Source organism: Diceros bicornis, chromosome 8, assembly GCF_020826845.1.
Source record: "Diceros bicornis minor isolate mBicDic1 chromosome 8, mDicBic1.mat.cur, whole genome shotgun sequence".
Classification (NCBI taxonomy): domain Eukaryota; kingdom Metazoa; phylum Chordata; class Mammalia; order Perissodactyla; family Rhinocerotidae; genus Diceros; species Diceros bicornis.
In genome coordinates, this window is record NC_080747.1 from 29,931,253 (window position 1) to 29,954,953 (window position 23,701).

At 39.8% G+C, this 23,701-nt stretch overlaps 1 protein-coding gene and 1 pseudogene across 3 annotated transcripts in view; both read left to right on the forward strand.

Moving 5' to 3' along the window:
- Window positions 1-18,818, forward strand: part of DTHD1 (death domain containing 1) — an 81,278-nt gene extending 62,460 nt beyond the window's left edge. For all 3 annotated transcript variants that reach the window (XM_058546862.1, XM_058546860.1, XM_058546863.1), the window contains 2 exons: window positions 11,383-11,440; window positions 15,976-18,818. In XM_058546862.1, coding sequence (XP_058402845.1) covers window positions 11,383-11,440; window positions 15,976-16,295 — 378 coding nt within the window. In that variant the 3' untranslated portion in view covers window positions 16,296-18,818. The remainder of the gene's footprint in view (window positions 1-11,382; window positions 11,441-15,975) is intronic.
- On the forward strand, window positions 6,697-7,123 carry LOC131409378 (MORF4 family-associated protein 1-like; annotated as a pseudogene).
- Window positions 18,819-23,701: the final 4,883 nt, after the last annotated feature.

Consider the following 23,701-nt stretch of genomic DNA (forward strand, 5'->3'; position numbering starts at 1 on the left):
ATCTCTCTAACACAAAAGCTCCCCTGTAAACAAGATGAGAACAACTCTCAGGCTCAGTGATCTTGGCTGCAACAGAATTTAACAACATTGTTTTGTTTTAATTGTATTTACTTTTAAGGTTTCCATGTGCTCATACAAGTGAAGTTGTTTTCCTACTTATGACTGAGATATGAGTTTCTTTTAAAAATGTTTTTGTGTAGGTTAAAAAAAAGTAATTTTAAAGAAAACATATTAAGTAATAACAGTTATTATTTTGAGCAGTTATTACATATGATGCCCTGCTCTAAGTTACATGATATGACTCAATGTTTCCTTCAATGGCACTATGAAGCAGGTACTATTGTCATGTCCAGTTTTCTGAATGAGGAATGCAAGGAATGAAGGGAATACTTTAAGATCACAAAGTTAATAGGTAGTGTGGTCAGGAGTTGAATTCTTCCCCTTCATCTAATACTGGCTCCAAGTCCAGAGCAGTAAAGTCGATGTATGTAAATGGTGAGCATAATGCAAGAGGTACTGGAATGGCTGAGGGAAAGTCCTGCCTTACAACCTTCACTTTACATACAAGTTGTAACTTACAGGTTGTAAATAAAAGATCTGCAGTCTTACAAATGTTAGTTCAAATATTATCTCTGTCACTTAGTGTGGGTTTTTTTGATGAGGAAGATTGGCCCTGAGCTAACATCTGCGCCAATCTTCCTTTATTTTTGTATGCGGGACACTGCCACAGCATGGCCGGATGAGCGGTGCGTAGGTCTGCACCTGGGGGATCCAAACCCGTGAACTCCGGGCCGCTGAAGTGGATTATGTGAACTTAACCACTACACCACCAGGCCAGCCCCTAGTGTGTCTGTTTTTGATCAAATTATTTTAACACTCTAAACCTCAGTTTTCTCATTTGTAAAGTAGGCATAATAACAACTACCTCTCAAGGTTAGAGATATACTAGACTATACCAAGGTTATACAATATACTTTTAGGTTGTTAAAATAATTACTGGTACATGGTAAAAAATAAAAATTAGTAGCTGTTATCATTATCTGGAGGCAGTATTATTTATTGTTTAAGTTAGGGCTTTAGATAGACCTGGGTTTCAAGATTAGTTCCATGTTACCTTGGAGAAGTTACATCTGTAAAGTGGGGATGACTGTTCTTCAAACTACTATGAGTTTGGAATGAAATAATATAGCTATGTGTTTAGCCCAATCCTTGGCATTTATCCTGCTTAGTATTCTCTGAGCTTCCTGGCTCTGTGGTTTGGTGTCTGACACTAATTTGGGGAAATTCTCACTCATTATTATTTCAAATATTTCTTCTCTTCTTTTCTCTCTTTCTTTTCCTTCTGGAATTCCGATTACCCATATGCTTTTTGTAGTTGTTCCACAGTTCTTGGATGTTCTGTTTTTCTCTTTGCTTTTCAGTTTTGGGGTTTCCATTGAGATATCCTCAAGCTCAGAAATTCCGCAGCCGTGTCTGTCTATTAATAATCCCATCAAAGGCATTTTTCATTTCTGTTAGTCTGTTTTTGATCTGTAGCATTTCTTTTCAGTTCTTTCTTAGAATTTCCATCTTTCTGCTTACATTGCCCATCTGTTCTTGTATGCTGTCTACTTTTTCCATGAGAGCCCTTAGCATAGGCCTTTAGTCATGGGGTGGTGAGGGAAGGGGACGTGTTCTATAGTCCTGTGATGAGATCTCAGTCTTCAGTGAGCCTGTACCTCTGGACTATGAGCTTCACATGTGATTCTCAGTCCCCTCCCCCCCCAATTCGGTGGGACAGGATGGCTAGAGTGGCCTGTGGTTGGGTATTTCCCTTCCCCTACGTCAGTTAGGCTCTAACCCCAGCAGATTAGGCTCTGTTTAAAAAGTTTCTTCTGAGGGCAGGACTGGTTAAGAAAAACAGAATGCTCTGGCATATTTCAAAATGGTTCCTTTTCCCTTCTGCCTGCCAGAAGCACAAGGGGATTTTTCTCAGATATTCACTATGAAAACCTGGTTGAGCTCTTGCAAGTAAAATTCACACGAGTGTGGAAACTCCCCTCATGACTAAGGTCCCCCTGGAATTTTTAACCCTCAGACTTGTCCACACTGAGCCTCTGGCAATTTGTCAATTACAGTTCTGATTTCCTTCTCTGGCCTGGTTCCCGTGGTGGTTTGTGCTTGCGGGTTCCTGCTCTAATAACTTGTGATTCTCTCGCCTGTTGGTCTCTTCATATTTGGGGCAGAGGTTTGCCCTGTGACCTTACTTCTCTGACAGATCTAAAGAGAGTTGTTGATTTTTCCGTTGTTGTTAGGACAGAGTGGCAACTTCTAGCCTCTTGCAGGCTGACTGGAAACCGAAAGTCTAGCCCAGTTCTTCACACCAAAATATCCTCACTCACTCAACACTGATATAAGCTCTTATTTGATTTGTAGTTATCTTGGACCCATAACTGCAGCACAAAGTTTTTATGCTAACATTAATCTTTTGTACCAGATTACTTCTTTGATCAATATTCTATCTAACTTATTTACAATGTAAACCATTAAGAATTTTATAGGAGTTGTACATTATAAAGATTGAGAATATACAGTTTACTATTATGATGCAATAAATGAACTGAAGTTAAGCAAATGGCAACTATTACTTAGTTGAAGAGGCCTCTTTGCAAAATAAATACAGAGTAGTATTATAATAGTTTGTATAATAAATACAGTAAACAGTGAAAACTGGTACTTAGTTATGGTATCTTAAAAGCTTCTGGAAAATTTGTGCTAAACATACACAGAAATATACTAATTTATGCTCCCTTGATCTATTATTATTCATACCACTTTCACTTGCATATCTTCTAACTACAGAATAAATGATCTATTTATAAGAAAAATCTATAGTAAGTGTGTGAGAGTGGGAGGAACATGAGGGTTAAGGCTGGATGGAGGAGTCATTGGCACAAAAGATTATAATAATTACCTGTGAAAATCTCTTTACACATAAGTGCCTTAGGATAAATAATAATGCCAGCATGGCATTTTTGTTGCTATTGGTTGTATTACACTGACGATTAGCTGTAATGCTATGTGGCGTCCATTTTAGATGGTACTGCAAGTGTCAGAAAGTCCTTAACATTTTACTTTATACGAAAACTAGTTCTTCAGTAGAGACCCAAAGAACTAGTAGGCAAGTAGAAATTAAAGAGGAAAACTCTACCCCTTGTTATTGCTAGATCTGCCAAATAGCAATAGTATTGTTGTGGGTGCCATTGAAACTAGTGAGTAGTACCTGTTACAATTTAAAATAGGATATTGCTCTAGGAGTCAAGGTTACTGTCATTTTATATCATTGTTTCCATTTAGCACTTCAAAATCTGTGTGAAATTGTAGGAAGGATTTATAATTTTTCTGACTTTCCCTTTTTTTTTTGCTTTTATATTAGGTTTTATGAGTTATTGTGGTGAGACCTGCAGGAATTTCACCCCGTTATCTTTGCTGAGCTCCCTAATTTAATCCATGTTCATCCTTTCAGGCTGAAGGAGGGCACAATGATGACATGATGTTACCAAACAAATCAGCCCTAAAGTCAACCCTTAGCAACAGTTGTTTCCACTGCATTGTTTTTCACTCTTTTTTTCATGCACATATTTCTAGAGTGAGGTTAACTTAGTTAATTCCAGCATCCTAAGCTCCTCGAAAGCACATTATAACAAAAGTGAGTCCTGGCCAAGACTGAAATAGTGAGCTTCTTGCTAGGCCTTGTCAGGGATTAGATGGTCAGCAGCGGCTGAGCCCAGGTCAGCTATGAGACCACAGGGAAGGTATGGTCTCCAGTGCTATTATGTCATGGTAGCACTTGGATCACATCTTGCTGTACATAAGGCTATACTTAACAGGATTAGCTTTAATTACAAATGGATCTTTGGACAATCATCTATGCATTGGAATTAGAGAGGTGTGGAAAGCCTTTCTGCATGCAAAGTGAGACTCTAGATCTGTCAAGACTTGTGTGACAGAAACAATTAAGTGACTTTTATTGAGTACCCACTATGCACAAGAAACCGAACTAAGCTTTTCCATGTTATTTCATCTAAAATGTATTACCTATTTTATTTCATTTAAAGCTCACTACAAATCTAGGAAGTAGGTAAGATAATGCTAGTGATTTTAAAGTTTAGGAAACTGAGGCACGAATTGACTCAGGAGTCAACAATTGACAGAGGGGGTTTAAATTCAGCTTTACCTGAGTCCACATGCTCAAACAGCCTGTATTAGGGGAAGAATCAGCTTTGAGTTAATCACAGTGGGTTCAACCCACTGCTCCCTCACTTACTCACTCTGAGGTCTCAGCATGAGACCTAACCACCCTTGAGCCTTGATATTCTCACTCCTCAGAGAGGAAAACAGTAAGAGCTCCCCTTTCTTCCTCACAGTATTTTTGAGAAACAGATGAGACAACCAAGAAGAAAATAATTTGTAAATAACCCTGAAGCAGGCTCAATTCTGAGAGTTTCAGACACGCCTGATATGTGGGTGCTGAGGGTCTACCAGTCCAGAAGATTAATTACATGGAAGGTGAGGTGCTTTCTTGGGTAAGAAATTAACCTGTGTTCACTGCTGGATCTGAAATAACTAACTATATGAGATATGAAAACAGAATTCTATTTGCAGGGGCATCAGAGTGGGTCTGCCTAAAAACATACACATATTTATATATACTCAATATATAAATATATTTTATTAAATACATATAAATATATATTAAATATTCTATGTTAAATATACAACATATATATTTAAAGCATAGAGGCCATCAGGTGTCTGGAATAGAGTGCTATGGTTATTAGTGAAATCTGTTTCTCAATTCAGCCCCTTGGATGCATGACTGTGTCCTAAGAGGAAAACTTGTAATTTAAAAACAGAAGACCTGTTTCATTGAGTTCTGTGATACATCAGGGCACAGTCAATATTACTCTAATGTCATGTAACACAAGGGGTAGGGAGCCACTTCCCTCATTCTGTCACATTTTACCACACAACTTATGTACCAGGAGGGCTTAGGGTGGCCACTAATGGAGAATTGCTTTGCTTGGGAGAAGAGTAGGAGAGAGCTGCATGAGCTCCATGTGGAGCAGGTCAGAACGGTATCACTGCTGGCAGAATGCAGCAGAACAGTGACGGGACAGCAGCAGAACAAACCTGTGGTAACCACTGATGTCGAACAACTGTGCTTATGTGGTAGCTCAAGAGCAAAAGCTCAGCATGGGTAGAAACCATCGTGGCGCACTACACGGTGGTGCACGTGACAGACTACGTGACAGACACAGGAAGGGGAAGTGTGCCCTCAGAAGGATCGTGGATGGCTGCGTTGCCTGGCTGAGCATTGTGGGGTGCCTGATGGAACAGTGTGGATACCAAGAGAGTAAAGCCCATGAGACTGCCAAAAATACTTCTTTGCCAGAAACTAGAGATTCTGCACGAGGAGGTGTGCACCAGAGCTAGGTCATCTGTGTGACACCAATGAGGTAATCTACGAATTAGAAATTATTATTATTACTCTATCTCTATACTACTAGGTATGTAAGAAGCAATCAGAAGTTCACTTGGGTCCTGACATGATATTGGAAATCTTCATCACTTTTTGGATAAAGATATTTCTTTTGTTCTCCCATGCATTCATTGGGATACCTTTGGGGTGCAAGTTGATAATTGGTGTAAGTCCTACTTGGTAGTGTTTTTCTAAGTGCAGCCACCATACTTCAGTATCTGTATTACCCAGTTTGCTTGTTATAAATGTGGCCTTATCTAAGTCCAACTGAATCAAAATGTGAGCTTACTTTTTTGCCTTTTTCTCAGGATTCATTTTCATGAACACTAAGGTTTGAGAACTACTGCTTTATTTTCTCAGTGAGTAGAAGATAAAACCCCTTGCTGAGAGAGTGGTGGGCAGGGGTGAGGTAGAGGTCTTGCAAAGAGTGGTAAAGATCTGAAATATCTTCTGTACAGAATGGTGGAAGAAGTCTTCAGGGATACATAAAAATACTGCTGTGCAGCCTGGTGCCCAGCTAAAGCTGCAGACCCTAAATCTGTGGTGATGAGAGTCCTCATGATTATCCAGGGAGGGTCCCAATGGCTCTCAAGTATTTATTGAGGGTATGGTGTGGCAACCACATGGTAAATATAAGTACAGATATAAAAGAAGACAGAAAAGGATACAATAGGTTCTACCAGCAGTGTGTTCATAAAGAGGTGTTAAAAACTATTAAAAAAGACAATTTAGGTAATAAAAACAAATTTTATTTAAAACTTCATGAAGTGAACAGCCTCCTTTCAAAGAACTGCAAAATGGGGCAGAAGGCAAGAAGCTTTTATAAGATGAATAAAGAAGAAGGAACAGACAAATAGAAAATATTTGATTGGCTGAGGCCACAGAGTCAACCTTGTTTGGGGTGAGAAAGCCCAGAGTTGGCCTGGCGTTTGGGGATTGGCTGACTGGATATGCTGCATTTGTGAAAGTTATCTAAGTTTCAGTTTGCTGACATGGCAACCCAGGCAGGAGAGAATCCATCTTGGGCCTAGAAAGTTATCTCAACAGAGGCACAGCTGTATTGTGAAAGAGGCCGCAACACACTGAGCTCTGGCTGATGGCTGGGTCTCAGCTTCTGCTTTTGTCTGCAGCTTCCCTGCTCACGTCCATACTGTGGTTCTGGAATAGCAGGAAAAATGCAGCCCTTGGACATCGTCGAGCTGGAAGAACCAGAGGAAATGGAAGTGCTAGAGCCTGAGGAAGATTTCTAGCAGTTCCCGATTGCAGTCATCAGTGAGATGCGGGAGAATATTGTGTCTTGAGCTCAAGTGCACAGGAAAGCATATATGTGGAACAGGAGCAAGTTGTAGAAAATGGAATTTATCCTCATCCAAATAAAAACGCAGGTGGAAGCCTTGGAGGAAAGTCCTCTGAATCATATTTAGAATGCAAAAAATGGAGTCGAGGACAGAGTGACCAAAAAGAGTGAGAAGGCCGAGGAGAAGGCCGAGGAGATTGCAAAGGTGGCAGACTAGGTTGGTCTACCTAGTCCGTTGGATAGAGAAAAGCAATTGTCTTGAAGGAGAGTTGGCAATTTACAGCCAAAGGATTCTGGTCAACTGATGGAGATTGGCTGACACTCTGCAGAAGATGAAACTAGAGAACCTTCTGTTTTCTCTGTCTACATGCTGTCCTCATACATGCTATGTTTCTGCTATGGTCTGTGGTTGATGACCTCAATATGAGTTGTGACTGTTAAATGTTTTTGTTTGGGGAAGTCACTTTTATTTAGCAAATGCTCTCACATATGAGAATTAAGGCCTAGATTGTAAGCTCTTGCATCAGTCGTGTTTGTTCCTGGGTTTTGGTTATTTCTATAATTGAGTTGCTTTGCTCTTTCTTGTGTGACCAGATAGTTCCCTGGAGCTTTGGGTCTGTGTGTGACACATGAGACTCGGAGTTGGAGTTCTCCAGCTCTGGAGGTGCTGAAAGAGCTGCATTACTTCTAGAAGATGACTCCATGCAGCAACTGCTAAAGTAGCTGAACAAGGGACCAAACTTCCACTGGGAACATGATGGGCCTGACTTGACTAGGACTGATGAATCAGAAGAAGGAGTGGAGGATGGTATTGTCTGTATTTGGGACTTTAATTTCTGTGTGAGACCAAAGGAGGAGAGATGTATTTTGTTCAAGATTTAAATTTTATGTGGGACACTATCTGAAGTAATCTGTCTGCTCAGTTTCTATGGACAACCTAACTCAGCTTTATTTGACATGGAACCTAGAATGACAGATGAGATCTTGGTGTTCTGTATAAGTTGGTATAATACCCTGATGCATTTCAGAGGATTTTGGGTGTAAAATAAAAGAGATATTTTCAAAGGCCATTGAGGGGCTGAGAAAGGAATGTGAGGACTGTCTACATTGGATCATAAACTGGACAGGGAATAGGTATCTTCAAGGTTCATAAGTTGTCCCGCTATAAATTCATTTGAGTAGCAGAATTGATAAGTATTTGAGGTCAAAAAAACCCTACTATGAGGGGAAAAAATTACCATGTTAATAAAGGTATTAATTTGCTTGGAAAAAAAAGGATACAATCAAGTACTGAAAGCCTAATTGGGGAGGGAAAATAGGCATATATGAAGGGCATTAATAACAATACAATATTAAGGTAGAAGATAAATTGAATGGTAGTGTATAAATTCCCAAATAAGAAACCAGGGACTAGAGCAGTTGATAAAAGGGGTGGAATTTGACCAGTGCCATGAAAATATGGTAGGATTTGAAGGAGATCATTGAAGTCAAGAAAAGATATCATCACATGAAATAAACAGTTTTTACTACCGTATGTGTAAAATGCATGTCAAGCCTTGTGAAGAATTAATGTAGGAACAAATTACATTATTGGTTCTCAAAGAGATTACAGTTTAACAAGTAGATCCAAGATCATGGCTGGTTCTTGGAGTGATGAAAAGACGCAACAAAGGGAAATTTTTGGAGGTGCCGTGGCAAATAATGTCAGGTAATATAATGGATGTGCCCAAGTCCAGTTTTCTGGGTTGCATACAAAAGATCAAGCTGGAACATGCATGAACTCAACTGAAAAATGGTTTGCTGAGTTTTAAGAATTCAATAACAGGGTTTTATTTAGGCAGCATGGAAAGAATAATCGGTAACCGAAGGAGTCATACCTACAGTGGCTTGTAAAACTCAAGACACGATACCCCTTTTGGGTGTACGTCGCTGTCTTTGGTTCCAATTTTTTTAACCACTTTCAAGTCATTGAGACCTGTGTTGTGCTTAGCGGCGTGAATAAGACACATCTGTACATATGCAAATTATTTATACTTTTATACTGATGCCCTTGGGAGGCTTAGAGTGAAGGGAAAACTGTACACAAGCTCCGGTACCTCCTTTTACACGGTGAATGTGTGTTGGGAGACAGTTTACGGAAAGCTTGAGAGGCAGGTTTGGATCTGCCAAACAAGCTTCCTGAGCAGTGATGTGTTAAAGTGACATTTAAGAGATTGTATTCAGCAAAATAAAAGATACAATATTAACCTAAAAACAGGTTACTTGAGAGGAATAATGAACCTTCCTTCAACACATAGTAGAACCTGAGAAGATGCAACAGAATAGGACTTTTTGATTGAAAGAAGGAAAGAGAGGAAAGTAGGGAAAAATTAGATCCAGTCCTGCCAATGAAGGCATCCAGAGAGCCACATGTAGACACTGGGAATCTGTGGGAGGGGACATACGTAGGATAAGCAGAGGCTTCCCTGTTTGGCTTGGAGCTGACCCTGAGCGCCATTGAAATTTAAAAGGTAGTGTGCAAGGCAAAAATAGTGCACAGACAAAAATCATACAAAAAAAGAAAAAAGAAGAGAAAGGGAAGGCGGCATTGAAAATCCTTGATGAAGAGGCCATGTGGGAGACCATCATAGCGCCTGGAAGTCTGAAAGAGCCAGCAATTTCCCGCGCCTCCACAGTGCACTGCTCCTGTGGCTGTGCACCAGATGAAGGACTTGGCTTGAATTTTCATGGGTGTGAAAAAATATATATATTTAAACACTACAATCACTCTCAGTGCATCAAGATGCCATGAGACATCTGTGAAGAAAGAATGATTGGGAATTATTTATACAAAGAAAGGAAAAATCCTAATGTGAACCTTGTCCCAGGCTCAGTCCAGGCCATGTGCCTGTTGATGGGAAAGATAGAATCTGCTGCACTGTTTAAATTGGTATTTCTCTCTCATATTTTTTGAGAGGTTTAAGTACATAGTTGACGTCTTGAAAATTTTATGCACTTATTTTGCAGTGCTACAGTATTAATATACTTGAATTTATGCTGTTCTTATGTTGTTTCTTAATCTCCTCCCATTAAAACTTCTTAATGGAAGTTTTATGTACATGTTTATGTAATGTTTACAACAAGAATACTTACAAAATATGATATTCAGATTTAATCAGCTTGTATTGAGTGCTCATTCTGAACCAGACAGTGAGCTGTACATTAGCATAGAGCACTTACATCATCCTTGTATCATCGCTGTGAAGTAGGCTTTTTAAAAAAAATTTATTTTGAAATAATTATAGATTTACAGGAAGTTGCAAAATATAGTACAGAGAGGTCCTGTGTATTCTTGACCCAGTTTTCTCGGTGGTGACATCTTCCATAACTATACTACAGTATCAAAACCAGGCAGTTGACATTGCTGCAATGTGTGTGTATAGTTCTATGCCATTCTATCACATGTGTAGATTTGTGTAACCACTGCATTCAAGATGCAGAACTATTCTATCCCCAGAAAGATCTCCCTTGTGCCACTCCTTTATGGTCATCCCCCACCATCCCTGACCCGGGCAATCACTAATCTGTTCTACATCTTTATAGTTCTATAATTTCAACAATGTGATATCAATGGAGTCATAGAGTACGTGACCTTTTGAGACTGGATTTTTCACGCAGCATAATACCCCGAGGTCCATGTAAATTGTTGCATATATCAACCATTTGTTCTTTTTATTCCCGAATGGTATCCCATATTGTGGAAGTACTGTAGTTTGTTTAACCATTCACCTATTGCAGAAAATTTTAGTTGTTTCCAGTTTTTAGCTGCTACAAATAAAGCTGCTATGAACACTTTTTTCAGGTTTTTGTAACATATTTTTTTTTTTTTAATAAATTGCTTTTCAGAGCGGAGACTAAATAAATTGTCCAGAGCACTGCACAGGTTTCCAAACCCAGACGTTTTTACTTTATCTCCTGTGCTGTTTCCATGATCCCATATTAACCAAGAACCAACTGTTCTGCAGAAAGCATTGAAAAGTAATGACTATATATTTGATGACTTCTTGATAAAACATCGGTTTCAGAATAATATCTGCTCAAAGACTCGATTGTTTTTAGCATCATGGATGCACATCGATTTGCTCATTTATTCACAGGAACTACTGTTTGAGTACCCATTAGGTACCAGGCCCTGTGCTATTGAAGCAGGTGCCTGCCCCACGAGGGCTTGTACAAAATCCTGTATTTGCTGCATAGGGGTAGCTTGCTCTGTGTTCAATGGTTTTAGCAGTTTTAAATTTTATTTGGAAAATATTTATTCAGAATTAATGTGACTGCTCTAATAATATTTAAATGTGTATTCTTAAATTTGTTGAAAGATTTGGGTTAATATATTTTGCCTTATCTTAGGAAAGCAATTGCTGAGCATGCATGCCCAAATACACAATCTAATTTTGCAGTATGCAAAATGCAATTCAGTACTTCTTTCAAACAGGGGTGAGGGAGGTTCAGATGAATTTTCGTTTGTAGCTTGTTCACAAATTAATGATTTCTTTGCTTATTCTTTGTCTCTTTCCTCCAATAGCATGAAAAATTGATCAACCGCCCACAGAGTACCAGAAGAATTTCTACAGATCCTCTAGGTAAGGAATACGTGCTGTGTCCTCATTACAGTGGTGCTCTTTTCCTCTTATATTTTCTATTTTATGGGAATCCTTTAATAAAAAAGAATAGAGAACTTTGCAATTAAGCAATCCTTAGGTTTATCAGCCTAATGAATGAATTTTCCCTTGGAAGTCGTGCACATATAGACCAAATCATTCTCAAATATGGATGTAATTAAAATTGTGTTAAAATCTACAAGAAATAGGAACCCTATTAGGTATTATTTTACTAAAATAACTAGTAATTCCTTAGTTTAGTAAATAGACAACTATAGTTTGTTCTGAAATATGGACTATTAAATTATAAATCTTAAATTGTGGTCACATCAAATCTACATTTGAAGGCAATAGATTGTATATAATTTTATTTATTTATTTTGCCCCAAAGCCCCAGTAGATAGTTGTATGTCATAGCTGCACATCCTTCTAGTTGCTGTATGTGGGACGCGGCCTCAGCATGGCTGGAGAAGCGGTGCGTCAGTGCACTCCCGGGATCCGAACCCAGGCCGCCAGCAGCGGAGCGCACGCACTTAACCACTAAGCCCCGGGGCTGGCTCTGAAGGCAATAGATTTTAAATACAGGTATATTGGTATGAAATCACAAAGGAATCCTGTAATATTTGATTGTGGTTATGCGTAATTCAATTACGTAACAATGATGCAGATTTCAGGGCAGAATTTCATACTTTTATTCTATTTTAGCCTTGAAATAATTCTTTTTGTGATGTTAATAGTTATACTGTGATAATTTATTGGTCTTCAGAAGGCATCAGTGAGTGTGTTTTGACTACTGTGTCAGGCCCACTGCTAATGGCATAGCATTCCACTCAGGGGTTACCTTTATGGATTTGTACAGAAAATGTTCAGGCTTTACTCACTTACATTAGAAGTGAGTAGGATGGGAATCAACCTTGGTGTTATACACCCTCTCAGAGGCAATAAAACTGTTTTCAAAAAGAGAGCAAGTGATATAGCAAAAACAAAACAAAAAACACCAAAGCCATAACCCCAAAAACCAGAAAAAAAAAAAAAAACCCTAAACAATAACAGCAGTAGATGAAAGCCCAGCAAGATTAATAATGTTGTTAACTTTTGAAGAATTTGATGTTCAAATAAAAGCAACCTCACTACCACTGTCAACACCCACCAGAGAGCACAGGGTATGATATTTCCTACGTGTACCAGGAAGTCCTAGGTTGTAACACAGTGTGGTCTTGCATGACCAATGACATCTGAGCTGCTGCAGGAAGGAGGATGGTAGATGAGGTTAGAGGAGAATACAACTATGAAAAGTTTTAAATGCTAAATTAAGAAGTTTAGACAATGGGAGGCGCTTGTGAGAGATTTATTAACAAGGAGTGTATAAGATCAGATGAACTTTGAAAACTTCCCTCTATTAGTTGTGTGGAAGACAAAATTCAGTCAAATCTGAGAGCAGGGATGTGAGTTAGAACCCTCGTTTCTGCAATACTCCAGAAGTGATTAAGTGATTAAGATTGAGTCAGTAAGGCTGGAAAGTGGGAGAAGTGTCTGAGATATGTTTAGAGTTAGGACCAATAGGACTTGGGTTCAGGGGATTAAGAATTAGGCTTTGAGAAATTTGAATAATATTACATGCTTTAGCTTACTCAGCTGAGTGGTCACAGTCATTAAGAAAGTGAATAGAGTGAACGATCAGGTGGAGAGATGGAAAAGCCAAAGTAGATTTTGATTTTAGAAATATGGAGTTTGAATCGGCTGTGGTATACAATGGTAAAGATAATTAGGAAAAGAATATTGCAAATGCTATATTAGGATTTAGAAAAACAAAGCCAAAGATGAAGACATAGTATATGTGGGATATTTCACATAGAGGAGATGGTTAAGGCAGTAAGAGTTGATGAATTCATTGACAGGCGAGGACAGAAATAGAAGGCTGAGATAGGAAGCAGTAATTCAGCAGTATCAGGAGGCAGAGAGCAGGCAAAGGGGAAAGAGAAGGAAGAGGAGAACCAGGGCCACCTATGGAACCCAAGGGAAGGAATAAAATGCTCTGTAGAAGCCAGAGAAGAGGCAGACTGAGAATCAGCTGCTGTAAGTAGTAGTTAGGAGGGCTCTAGGAAGATTGGAAAGAAAGGCAGCAGCAGAGTTCTAAAGGAGGGCACAGAACCCCTAAACAAGGGTTTAAGGAGTGAGTTGACAGTGACAAACTCGAGGCATCAAGTTCACATTAGGTATGGAAAGATTTTACGGTAAAGGGAAGGAAGAGATAACCCAGTAGCTTGAAAGAGTAGCAGAAGCAAAGATGAGGCTCGAGAGCGTTTGTAAGGAGCATGGAAAGAACCTGTGGTGAGGAGGAGATTAAGAAACAGGTGGGCAGGAAATTACTTGATGAAAAACGCTGTGGGGGATGGAATCTGGCAAACATGGAGGAGTGAGATTTTGTAAAAAAGTGATTTTGAAATGAAAACAAGGTTATGAGGACTCAGGTCAAATGGCTTCCGGTAAAGTAGGAGAAATAGACACTGGCTGAGCGAAACAGAATGAGAGTGAGGTTGGGGCTTAAGGATGGTAGAAAACTTTTGGGGTTCTGCTGTGAAAAATTTTAAATTGAATTCAGGAAAAAGATTTTTTACTGGATTTGTAAGCCGCTAAGGGCTTAAATGGTGTAAAAAGCCTAGAGTGCGTTGATCACATTCAGCATGGTTTCATAACCCTGGGCATTCCAGCAGTTGAGTGCAGTGTGAGTAAAGCAGGATTGGTAATGGACAAATTGAGAACAATGAAAGCTACAGAGGACAACCGATTTTAAGGTGGATGCAAGACCATCATTGATGTACATAGCTGATCATTAGGGGCGGTATGGGTATAGAGGTATGTGAGATCCAGTAGAGATGACAGAATGACAGGGGGCATCAAAGGAATCGCTGTATTAGTGATGGAGGCAAGAAGCATATTAAGCAAGAGCAAAGGAGTAGAAGCTGTGAAAGTTTAGGAGGTGGTGGTCAGCAGTAATATTGAGAAGCTGAGACCATGGAGGTGGAATAGTTCTTGCTGATGATGAAACATGAGGATTGGCCATGAAAGTCAGTTTCTAATATGGAGTCATGGCCCAGGTCATTGATGTTGACAAGATTAAGGAACCCTGTAGCCAGTGGTGTGACTGATTAACAACAGCATTGCTGATGCTGCTGCCTGCTGATGGCAGGAGACAGATGATGTGGGTGGGGAGAAGAAGGCCTTCCCATGTAGCGTGGACATTAAAATGAACACACTGCATGATGGAAGCAGGATGTTGGCTTGAAAGGGGTGATGGAGAACAAGGATGTGTTGGCTCCATTAAATCAGGTGCAATTTGTGTGAATAGGTAGCTGGAAGGAATAGTTGGGTAAAACGTGGCAGACATAGAATTCTTTGTTCACACCAGACCAGGGAAACTGGTGCAGGGGTTAGCATGAGAATGGGAGAAAGTGACTGTGATGCAGGCTCCGGCTGGTGTATGGAAAGAGAGAGATAGTAGGGCTTAGAGGTTTTACTGAGAGTGATGGATCTGAGTTACACATGAAAACATAACCACCAAACAACAACAGAAAAATGGAATCGTGAGTTCAGGTGGTAGACGAGTCACAGGGTAAGGGAAGGGGCATGCTGAACATACAGGATATATTCAGAGAAGATGTTTGTGGTTCTAAATAGTCCAGAAGCCAGGGGAAACATAGGGGTAAAGGACCTTCCACAGAACTGCTCTTTGGGTAGTGGATCTTGGCGAATTTGTGTGTGTGGGTAGTTGAGTGTGTGTGTGTGAGGATTTCCTAGCTACTGGTATAATTTATGCATCAGATTGGTACTACGTAAGAAAAGTATTTTTTGAACCTAAAAATATCCTTTAACATAGTACTACTCAAAGTATGATTGGGGACCCCAGCATCAGCATCATCTAGGAGCTTGTTAAAAATGTCAAGTTTTGGGCCAGCCCCATGATGTAGTGGTTACGTGTGTGCGCTCCGCTGCTGACAGCCCGGGTTCGGATCCCGGGCGCGCACCAATGCACAGTTTGTCAGGCCATGCTGTGGAGGCATCCCATATAAAGTGGAGGAAGATGGGCACAGATGTTAGCCCAGGGCCAGTCTTCCTCAGCAAAAAAGAGGAGGATGGGCATGGATGTTAGCTCAGGGCTGATCTTCCTCACCAAAAAAAGAAAAAAATAAAAAAGTCAAGTTTTGCCTCCACTTTAGTCCTACTTAACTAGACTATCCGGAGTGGGGCCTAAAAACCATGTTAACAAGCCCTCCATGGAAAGTTAAAATTTGAGAAGCATTTCTAACCCTCTGCAATAGGTGGTTCCCTCAGAAGGTCCTAGAAGTGGTCAGGATTCAAAGGCTCTTAATTGTACACCTGAGTGGTCCCAAATCTTTCTACTGCTCTGAGGCCAAACCAGAGAGCACTTAGATTCCCTGTGAACAGGTGTGGAGGGTGAGATGCGCACATCCCCCAAGAAAGAGTCCTCACACTGAGTGTCCACGTGTGCCTGACAGAAACCCTGTGGGATAACTTGCTCTACTGGCTAGCAGACGAGCTTTCGGAAGAAGATGCTATGTGTCTCTCCACATCCCTCCCTCTTCGCCGCAGCACCATTCAGCTCATCAAACTGAAGAACCCTGATGATCTCACAGAACAGATCCATGCACTCCTTTGCTTCTGGAAAAAATCACTCCCAAATTCCACTGATAAACTTCGCCTTCTGGCTCGCCATCTCCGCAAGATCGGCAGGAGTGATCTTTCAGAAGAGCTCAAATTCAAGTGGGAACATAAAGTGTTCACCGAACCACAGCAGTGGTTTGAAATGGCAGAGTAATGCCAGCTTGTTCTTTCTTTTGCCCTAGAAAAGAGTCAGAGTTGGTTTTCACATGGTTTCTGTCAACAATTTACTGGCAGTTTCCAAGTAATGTTGTTTGAAATGAATCTTTTTGATCAATGTGCTGTTGAGACAAGTGGAGAAGCGCTAATCAGACAATAAAAAGCAATCCTGGGTTTGAGCATCCTTCATGGTTCAGAGACATATGTTCTGCAAGCATAATTGTCTTGAGTTCAGCCAAACCTAATAGCATTTGTAATCGAGTTTGCTCTGTTTACGTTTTAATAGGTGAGGTTGCTTTCTAAGTAGAAAGGAAAGATATGATATACAGAATCCCTTTTTAAATTGTTATCTACATAAAAGGAAACTAGTTACACAGGATTCCAAGAAAATAATTCACATTGTGCACATACCATGGAGCCCACAGGTAACAATGCAAAATAAATTGGGCTGCAGAGCCCTGATGCTGAAGACAGCAAATCACTTTAAGAAAATAGACCAGCTTGAAATAAATTAAAAAAAGAATAACATTTCACCCATTTACTGCCACAAACTTTTATTTTATTAAAAATGTAGCTTGGAATAGGGAAAATCTCATGTGAAATGAGGCAGTGCAGAGAAAATGAAGCATCAGTGAAAGAATTCAGGGCCTTTTTCACCGTCTTAGAAAAAACAACCTGCTTTCAAATCAGTTTGACAGAAACCTTATTACTTAAGCCCTCTATGTGCATCATTAAAAAAAAACCCACCTGTAAAAAAACACAAAACTAAAAGAAAAAAATAATAATTCCCAAAGCCCCTCCATCATTGATAATCCTGTTAATGTCTAGTGTATAAGCTTTGAGACCTTGGAAAACCTAGAGCACCTTCGCTCCCTGAGTCAGTGTGATACGAGTGGGGGATTACATTGGTGTTACAGATTCATTAATGCAACCATCAGGGCCTTGGCCTGCAAACATCAGTAGTGATTAGTTTATATTATATTATTATATTATTAGTTATATTATTGAATTCCTGAAAATTAATGACGTCACATGGAAAATTAAACATTTATATGGTTTTGAAATGAAAAGACAAGATTTCCTTCTACAAATTAACCAGGGACTTAGATATCTGTTTGGTTATATATTGAAAAAGAGGATTCCAATTTTCAACTACATTCCTATTAAGAAACATTTTGTTAGTCAAGATTTGTATTATTTTTACATGTTTCCAGAAAGGTACAATATTTTTCATGTGTTCTTGGAACGAAGAAAACACTGAAATGTTCATTGTTCTGACTACAAAATAAGAAAAAAGTAAAGAAAATAAAATTCGCATCTTATTCCAAAACTAGAGGTTACTATTATGAACATTTTGGCATATTTTCTTCCAGTTTTGCTTTTTTTTCCTGGAAGGAAATGTTTCTATTTCTGTGTATACAGGTGTATATAAACACACTCACCTATGTGCTCACATGCACACACACACAGATACATGTAAATCCCCTCACACATACCGCCTCACTCATTCATCTCCTCCTTATTCACTCACTCGCATTTCCTCACACCCCACCATGTCCTCGCACCCCCATAAGGACTCTCACTCATGCAAACACACACATCCCCTCCCACACACCTCTCACAAACACACCCTTGAACACATACCTACCCTTTACACGCGCACAGTCTCACATCCACATGCATCCTCACATGCACCCTGTCACAAACAGGGGTCCTCCCACATACCCCACTCCCACCTCTCTCATACACACTTATTTACATGCAACCCTCTCACACGCATATGGTCTCTGATCCACTTGTACACTCTCACATATGCTTTCACAAACTCATACACACCTCACTCCCACATCTCATACACACATGTACTCATTAATATATACACCCCACAGACACACGCACACACAAAATACGCCATCTCACATTACCTGTACACCTTTACATACGCAATACACGCTCACATGCACACTCTCTTCTCACACACCGCATTCCCACCTCTCTCTCGCTCGCTCACTCTTGCTCTCTCACTTTCACACACACACACTCACTCATTCACATACTTCACATACATACCCTCACAGGCACACATCCCTTCACACACACATACTCTGACACACATTTTTTCCCAGAATTAAAAAAAAATTGCTTATATTATTGCAACAGTAAAACAATACAAAGGTATATAAAGGAGAAAATGAATCATCTCTTAGGTAATCAAAAGAATCAGTCTGGTATGTGGCATGTGGCTCGTGTGTTCAGTGTGCCACGTCCACACCCCACACTTGTGCACCCAGCTCTCCATCTTGTGGGTTGACCTGTGTGGACCACAGCAGCGATGTCTCTGGCTTCTTATTGGGTCTGGGTAACAGGGAGCCCCAGCAGGAGACTGGGTGGAGGGAGGAGACTGAGTTAGACTATTCCCCTTCCTTCTTCCCTTTGTATTCACCAGGGCCAGGCTGTGTCCCTCAGCCAAAGGCCACTGCTCCCCTCCCCTCCAGGCAACTCTCTCCTGGGTTTTGGGAACTACTCCTCTTCGTATCTCTTTGAGTCTAGGGGTAGTAACAGCTCTATGGCTGCACTACCCTTGTGGTTCTCCTGTACCCTGCCCACCCTTTTAAGATAAAACCTCCTTTAATTATCCTAATTTGAATGTATCATATGTTTTGTATTGAGACCCCGACTGACACTTTTCATAGGAACTTATGCATATATTTTTTTCCAGAATGGGAGTCATATATTATACATACAGTTTTAAATATTACTGTCTTATTTTAAATTATAAGCATTTTCCAATGTCTTCAAATGTTTTAATAGCTGCATAATATCCTACTTCATAGTCATACCATAATTTTAGTATTAACTATTTTTTAAAATTTAAAAAATGGAATGATGCAGTATGTATTCTCTTATGTCTTGCCTTTTTATTCAACTTTATGTTGTTGAAATTCATCCATTTTGTGTATATGGCAATAGTTTGTTCCTCCTTACTAATGTTTTATATCCCATTATATGCATGTACTACAAATTCCATCTCTATTCCACTGTAGATGGGCATTTGAGTAGATTCTAGTTTGGCACTATCATGAACAATGTTTTATGAATATCCTGTACGTCCTTTTAGTGAACATATGTATCTATTTCTTCAAGGTATATACCTAAGAGTACAATGATGGGTTACTTAACTAACTTAACTTTCCCCTTTTGTGGTATATTCAAGTGACTTCCTTCTTTTCATAAAAATAATACGGTGACGGCCATTTTTCTACCCATGTATGTAAATTATTATTTCACTAGGATAAATTTTTAGAAATAGAATTACTTGCTAGGAACATTTTTAAGGCTCTTGATACACATTGCCAAATTGCCATTTTATATTCTAATCATCATGTTATAAAGATTCTTAGGAAAACAGTATTTTTAAGTATATATACAAATGAATTAATCTGAGGCACATAACATGATATTCTATATCCTAGATAAGCCTGGATTTTCTTCTATTGCTCTATTGAGGGAAAAAAGGTATTGGCTTAAATCTTTTACAATATTTCCTCTACTAATGAGGAGTATATTCCATTACCATTGCCATTTATAAAAGTATCAGGAGAAACAATATGGTAGACATGTGGACAGATTTCAGGATGTCAGAGAGCTTGTGGTATCAATATATAGCTAAATTCCAATGACAGGAATGTTAAATTCATTTATTCAACAGATACACTGAACACAAACTCTGGGACAGGCAATCTGTTCAATGCTAGGAGCACAAAAATGAGTAAGAGACAGTCCCCTGGGTTATGTTTTCTGTATAAGGAAGAGTGAGTGACCGAGATCAACATATTGTTTATTGCCTGCAATGGACTAGGCTCTGTATGCTTTGCCCTTTACAAATATTCACTTATTTAATCCTCCCAACATCCTGTAAGGTAGTACACTGCCCCATTTTATAAGAGAAGGAACTGGAAATTAGAAAGATTGAGTGCCTTGCCTCAGATAACAAGTGAGTGACACAGGCAGGATTCAAATGCAGGCTATTGGCTTGGCTCCCACCATATCATGCTGCCACCAAGCTAATGAGAAGAAAGAAAGGAAATGGAGATGTCTATTAGCCTAAACTTTCTCTACTCCTACTTCTCATTTTGCAAAACAACATTTCTAATTCATATCAGTGGTGCAAATAGATATTAGTTTTGAGGCTAGGTGGGGGAGGGGCAGGAGGTGGGAGGGGAGTGTGATGTTGACGTGATTGATATTTGTGTTATTGCAAATTGACCTAACACAAATTGGTGATGCATAAATCCTGGGTTATTTGCGGCAGGTATGAGTAGTCACCAATAATTAGAGCTTCTTTGCCACAACTTGGCTACTCAGGCACATCAAGAGCCCTTCAAAATAGTGGTTGCAAAACAGGACCATTCAGCACTTAAGCCTTGGGTATCATTACTGAGGTGCCTGCTTTATAGCATAGATGGGTAAGAACGCTTCTGTCATTGAGAGCCAATCTACATGTCTTGAAATAACATCAGTTTCACTAATGAAAACCCATTACAACCATCATTTTGCTAACTATTAAGCACCAAATTTTACAAATAAAAATTTCTAACATTCATTATTCTAATTAACAAGACCTGTGATGTTAAACCATAGGTCAAATGCTTATCATACCTGGAGTGTAAATTCACGATTTGAACAACTAATTATTCCTAAAAAAGTGTAGCTTAAGTGAACACATACACAATATCACATTGTATATTCTGAAGTATTACAGAGTAAAATTGAAACACCTTAACAAGTAAGCTAGGTAGGATTTTTATCATAATCCAGTTTTCAAAATAGCTAAATTTTGTGGGACAAGTTCTGTTTTCCTAGTCCAGTGTTTCTCAATGGCTGTCTTACTGGCGCTTTGAATAGAAGATATGTATTTTGAGTAACCTGAACTGGCTCATGCATTGCAAGCCATTCAATATCGCTGACTTTTATCCACCAAATGCACAAAGCACCCCCTCACCCTGGTAAGTGTGAGAAACAAAATTCCTTCCACGCGGTTCCAGTCATGGGGCAGTGGGGGGTGGTTGGGAGAGTGTAAAAGTGCTATAACTGGACTTAAGAATAGGGTACCACGGACTTTAAGAGAGGGTGCTGAGAACCACTGTTTTAATGAACTTTTGAAGCAGGGCATAAAAGAGGCAGAAAAAGTTAGAGGAAATTTAGAACATTACAAGCAAAAGAGGGCCCTACCTTAAACTCTTCAAGTGCTATCGGTGTTTGCAAGAAATGTCCACTGCTGTGTGATGACTTGCCCAGAAACATTCTCAATGAGGGGTCTTCTCTGTATTATAATCCAGAGCTGTGCTATAGAACAAGAAGTTTGTCTAAGGTACAGAGTCAGGCTCCCTGAAGTTAGAGGAGCAGTAAGAAAAGGGAAGTATTGAGTGAGGTCAAACAGTGGCTGACGCAGGTCCTGGGTTTCCCCCGTAGCTTCGCCAAGCATGGCGTCTGTGATCTCACCTCATCAGAATGCCCCTGTGCTATGTCCAGGTGTATCGACAGACGTCACACCATTTAATCCTTTACTCGCCCCTTCTCCCAGGTTTCCTCCACTGGCACTTTCAATTTCCTCTACTCTGCAATTAATTATGTGACAGTAAATAATTTACATTTTAATTATGGTTATTATTTATTTCTTGTAACCCCTCACCTTAACGCATGCTATGCAAGGGTCAGGGAGCTTGTGTCTTTTGTTCATTGATGTGATCCTCTTACTTAGAACTCTGTCTGGTCCTCAGTGAATGTTTCTCTGTTTTTTTACCCTTACTTCACAAATGAGAAAATTGTAACTCAGACTTAGAGTGATACCCAGCCAGTGGTAGAGCCTGGATTAGAGCCCAAGTGGTTCTGTTTTCAAAGTTCTTCTTCCTCTACTTCTAGGAAGTAGAGGCTGGCTACCCCTGCTCCCCGCCCGCCCCAGTCTTCTGTCACTTCAGGTAATGTTTTTCTAGTTCCCTAAACACCCAAGACTGGGCTAATTGTCCAGGGTACCCTATACTTAAGTCTAGTTATAGCAATTCTATACACTGTTGTAATTGCTTATTTATCTGTGTTTTTCTCCAACCAGTTTGTAGGTTACTTGAGGGCTGAGACTGAATTTTGTTCATCACTGAATTTCCAGTACCCTGCACAGGTTCCAGCACATAGTAGGCAGTCAATAAGTCTTTGCTGAATTAATGCATGAATAACATCTACACATTGACATGCTAGGACTCTCTTTTATTGTTCCATCTACCTTCTGGAAGCAACGCTGTGGGGGCAGATGTCATGTCTGAAACGGTAAAAGTTAGCTCAGACAGTAAACATCTGCCCTGCCATTCATCAGGCTCGAATAATAGACACAGATGAAGCCAGCTGCAAAGTTAGCAGGATTCAATATTAGTCCCCAAAACACACTGCAGCTATAAAGTTATAAAGGGTCTTCTTTGAGTGACTGCTGCTTTCTTACACACTGAGAAACTGCTCTCCAAAATCATAGACTATCAGCAACTTTGCTGTTTGAAATCATATCAGCAAGAAAGAAATATCCCTCTCTTACCTGGAGGATCTAAGTCACTTTGACACAGAAAAAGATTCTCCACTGACAACCCAGGTGCAAAGCTTCAGATAAAGGGTTTCTGGATACAACATTGCACACCTATCTCAAGATTAATGTTTCCAAGGAAACAAGGCTCTAGGTCCACTTTGCAGTGCGGACCTGATGTTGATCCCTTTACATAAGCTCTGCTTTGTTTTGAGGCCATCAAAACACTCAACTCCACCCTGCTCCTATGTCCTAAAATAACTCTGTCTTTGCCTTTGTCTAGTGAGGCACCATTGTTCCTTTGGCATGCAATCTCCCTCATTGCAATGAGTCAATAAACTCTACTTTGTTGAACTTGAGGTGTGTTCCTTGTGGTCTTGGGCTGATTGATTGGGCTTTGACAACTTTGCTTCTGTGCTCCAGCCCAGTGCTTCTCAAATTGGCTGCACATTAGAATCAACGGGGGGTGCCTGGACCCATCCTGAGAAATTCTGATTGAAGTAATCTGGATTGGGTCCTGGGAATCAGAATTTTAAAGCTCCCCGGTTGATTGTGCAGTCGGGCTAAGAATCATTCTTCTAGCCTAAGGGATCCAGAATAACCTGGAGTGGGTGTTAAAATTCAGTTTCAGCCCTCTAAATCAGAACCTTTGGCTATAGACCTGAGGAATGTGTATTCTTAGTGAATACTTGAAATGATGTTTATGCACATGGAAGTTTAAGGACGTTGCCTGCTGGATTTACTGTCCAATTTTTATTTTTCATGGTAAGCACAGAACCAAGAAGGAACAGAGCAGGCTCTGTGCTGTACTGAATACAAAAGGCTTTTTCTTTTAGTTT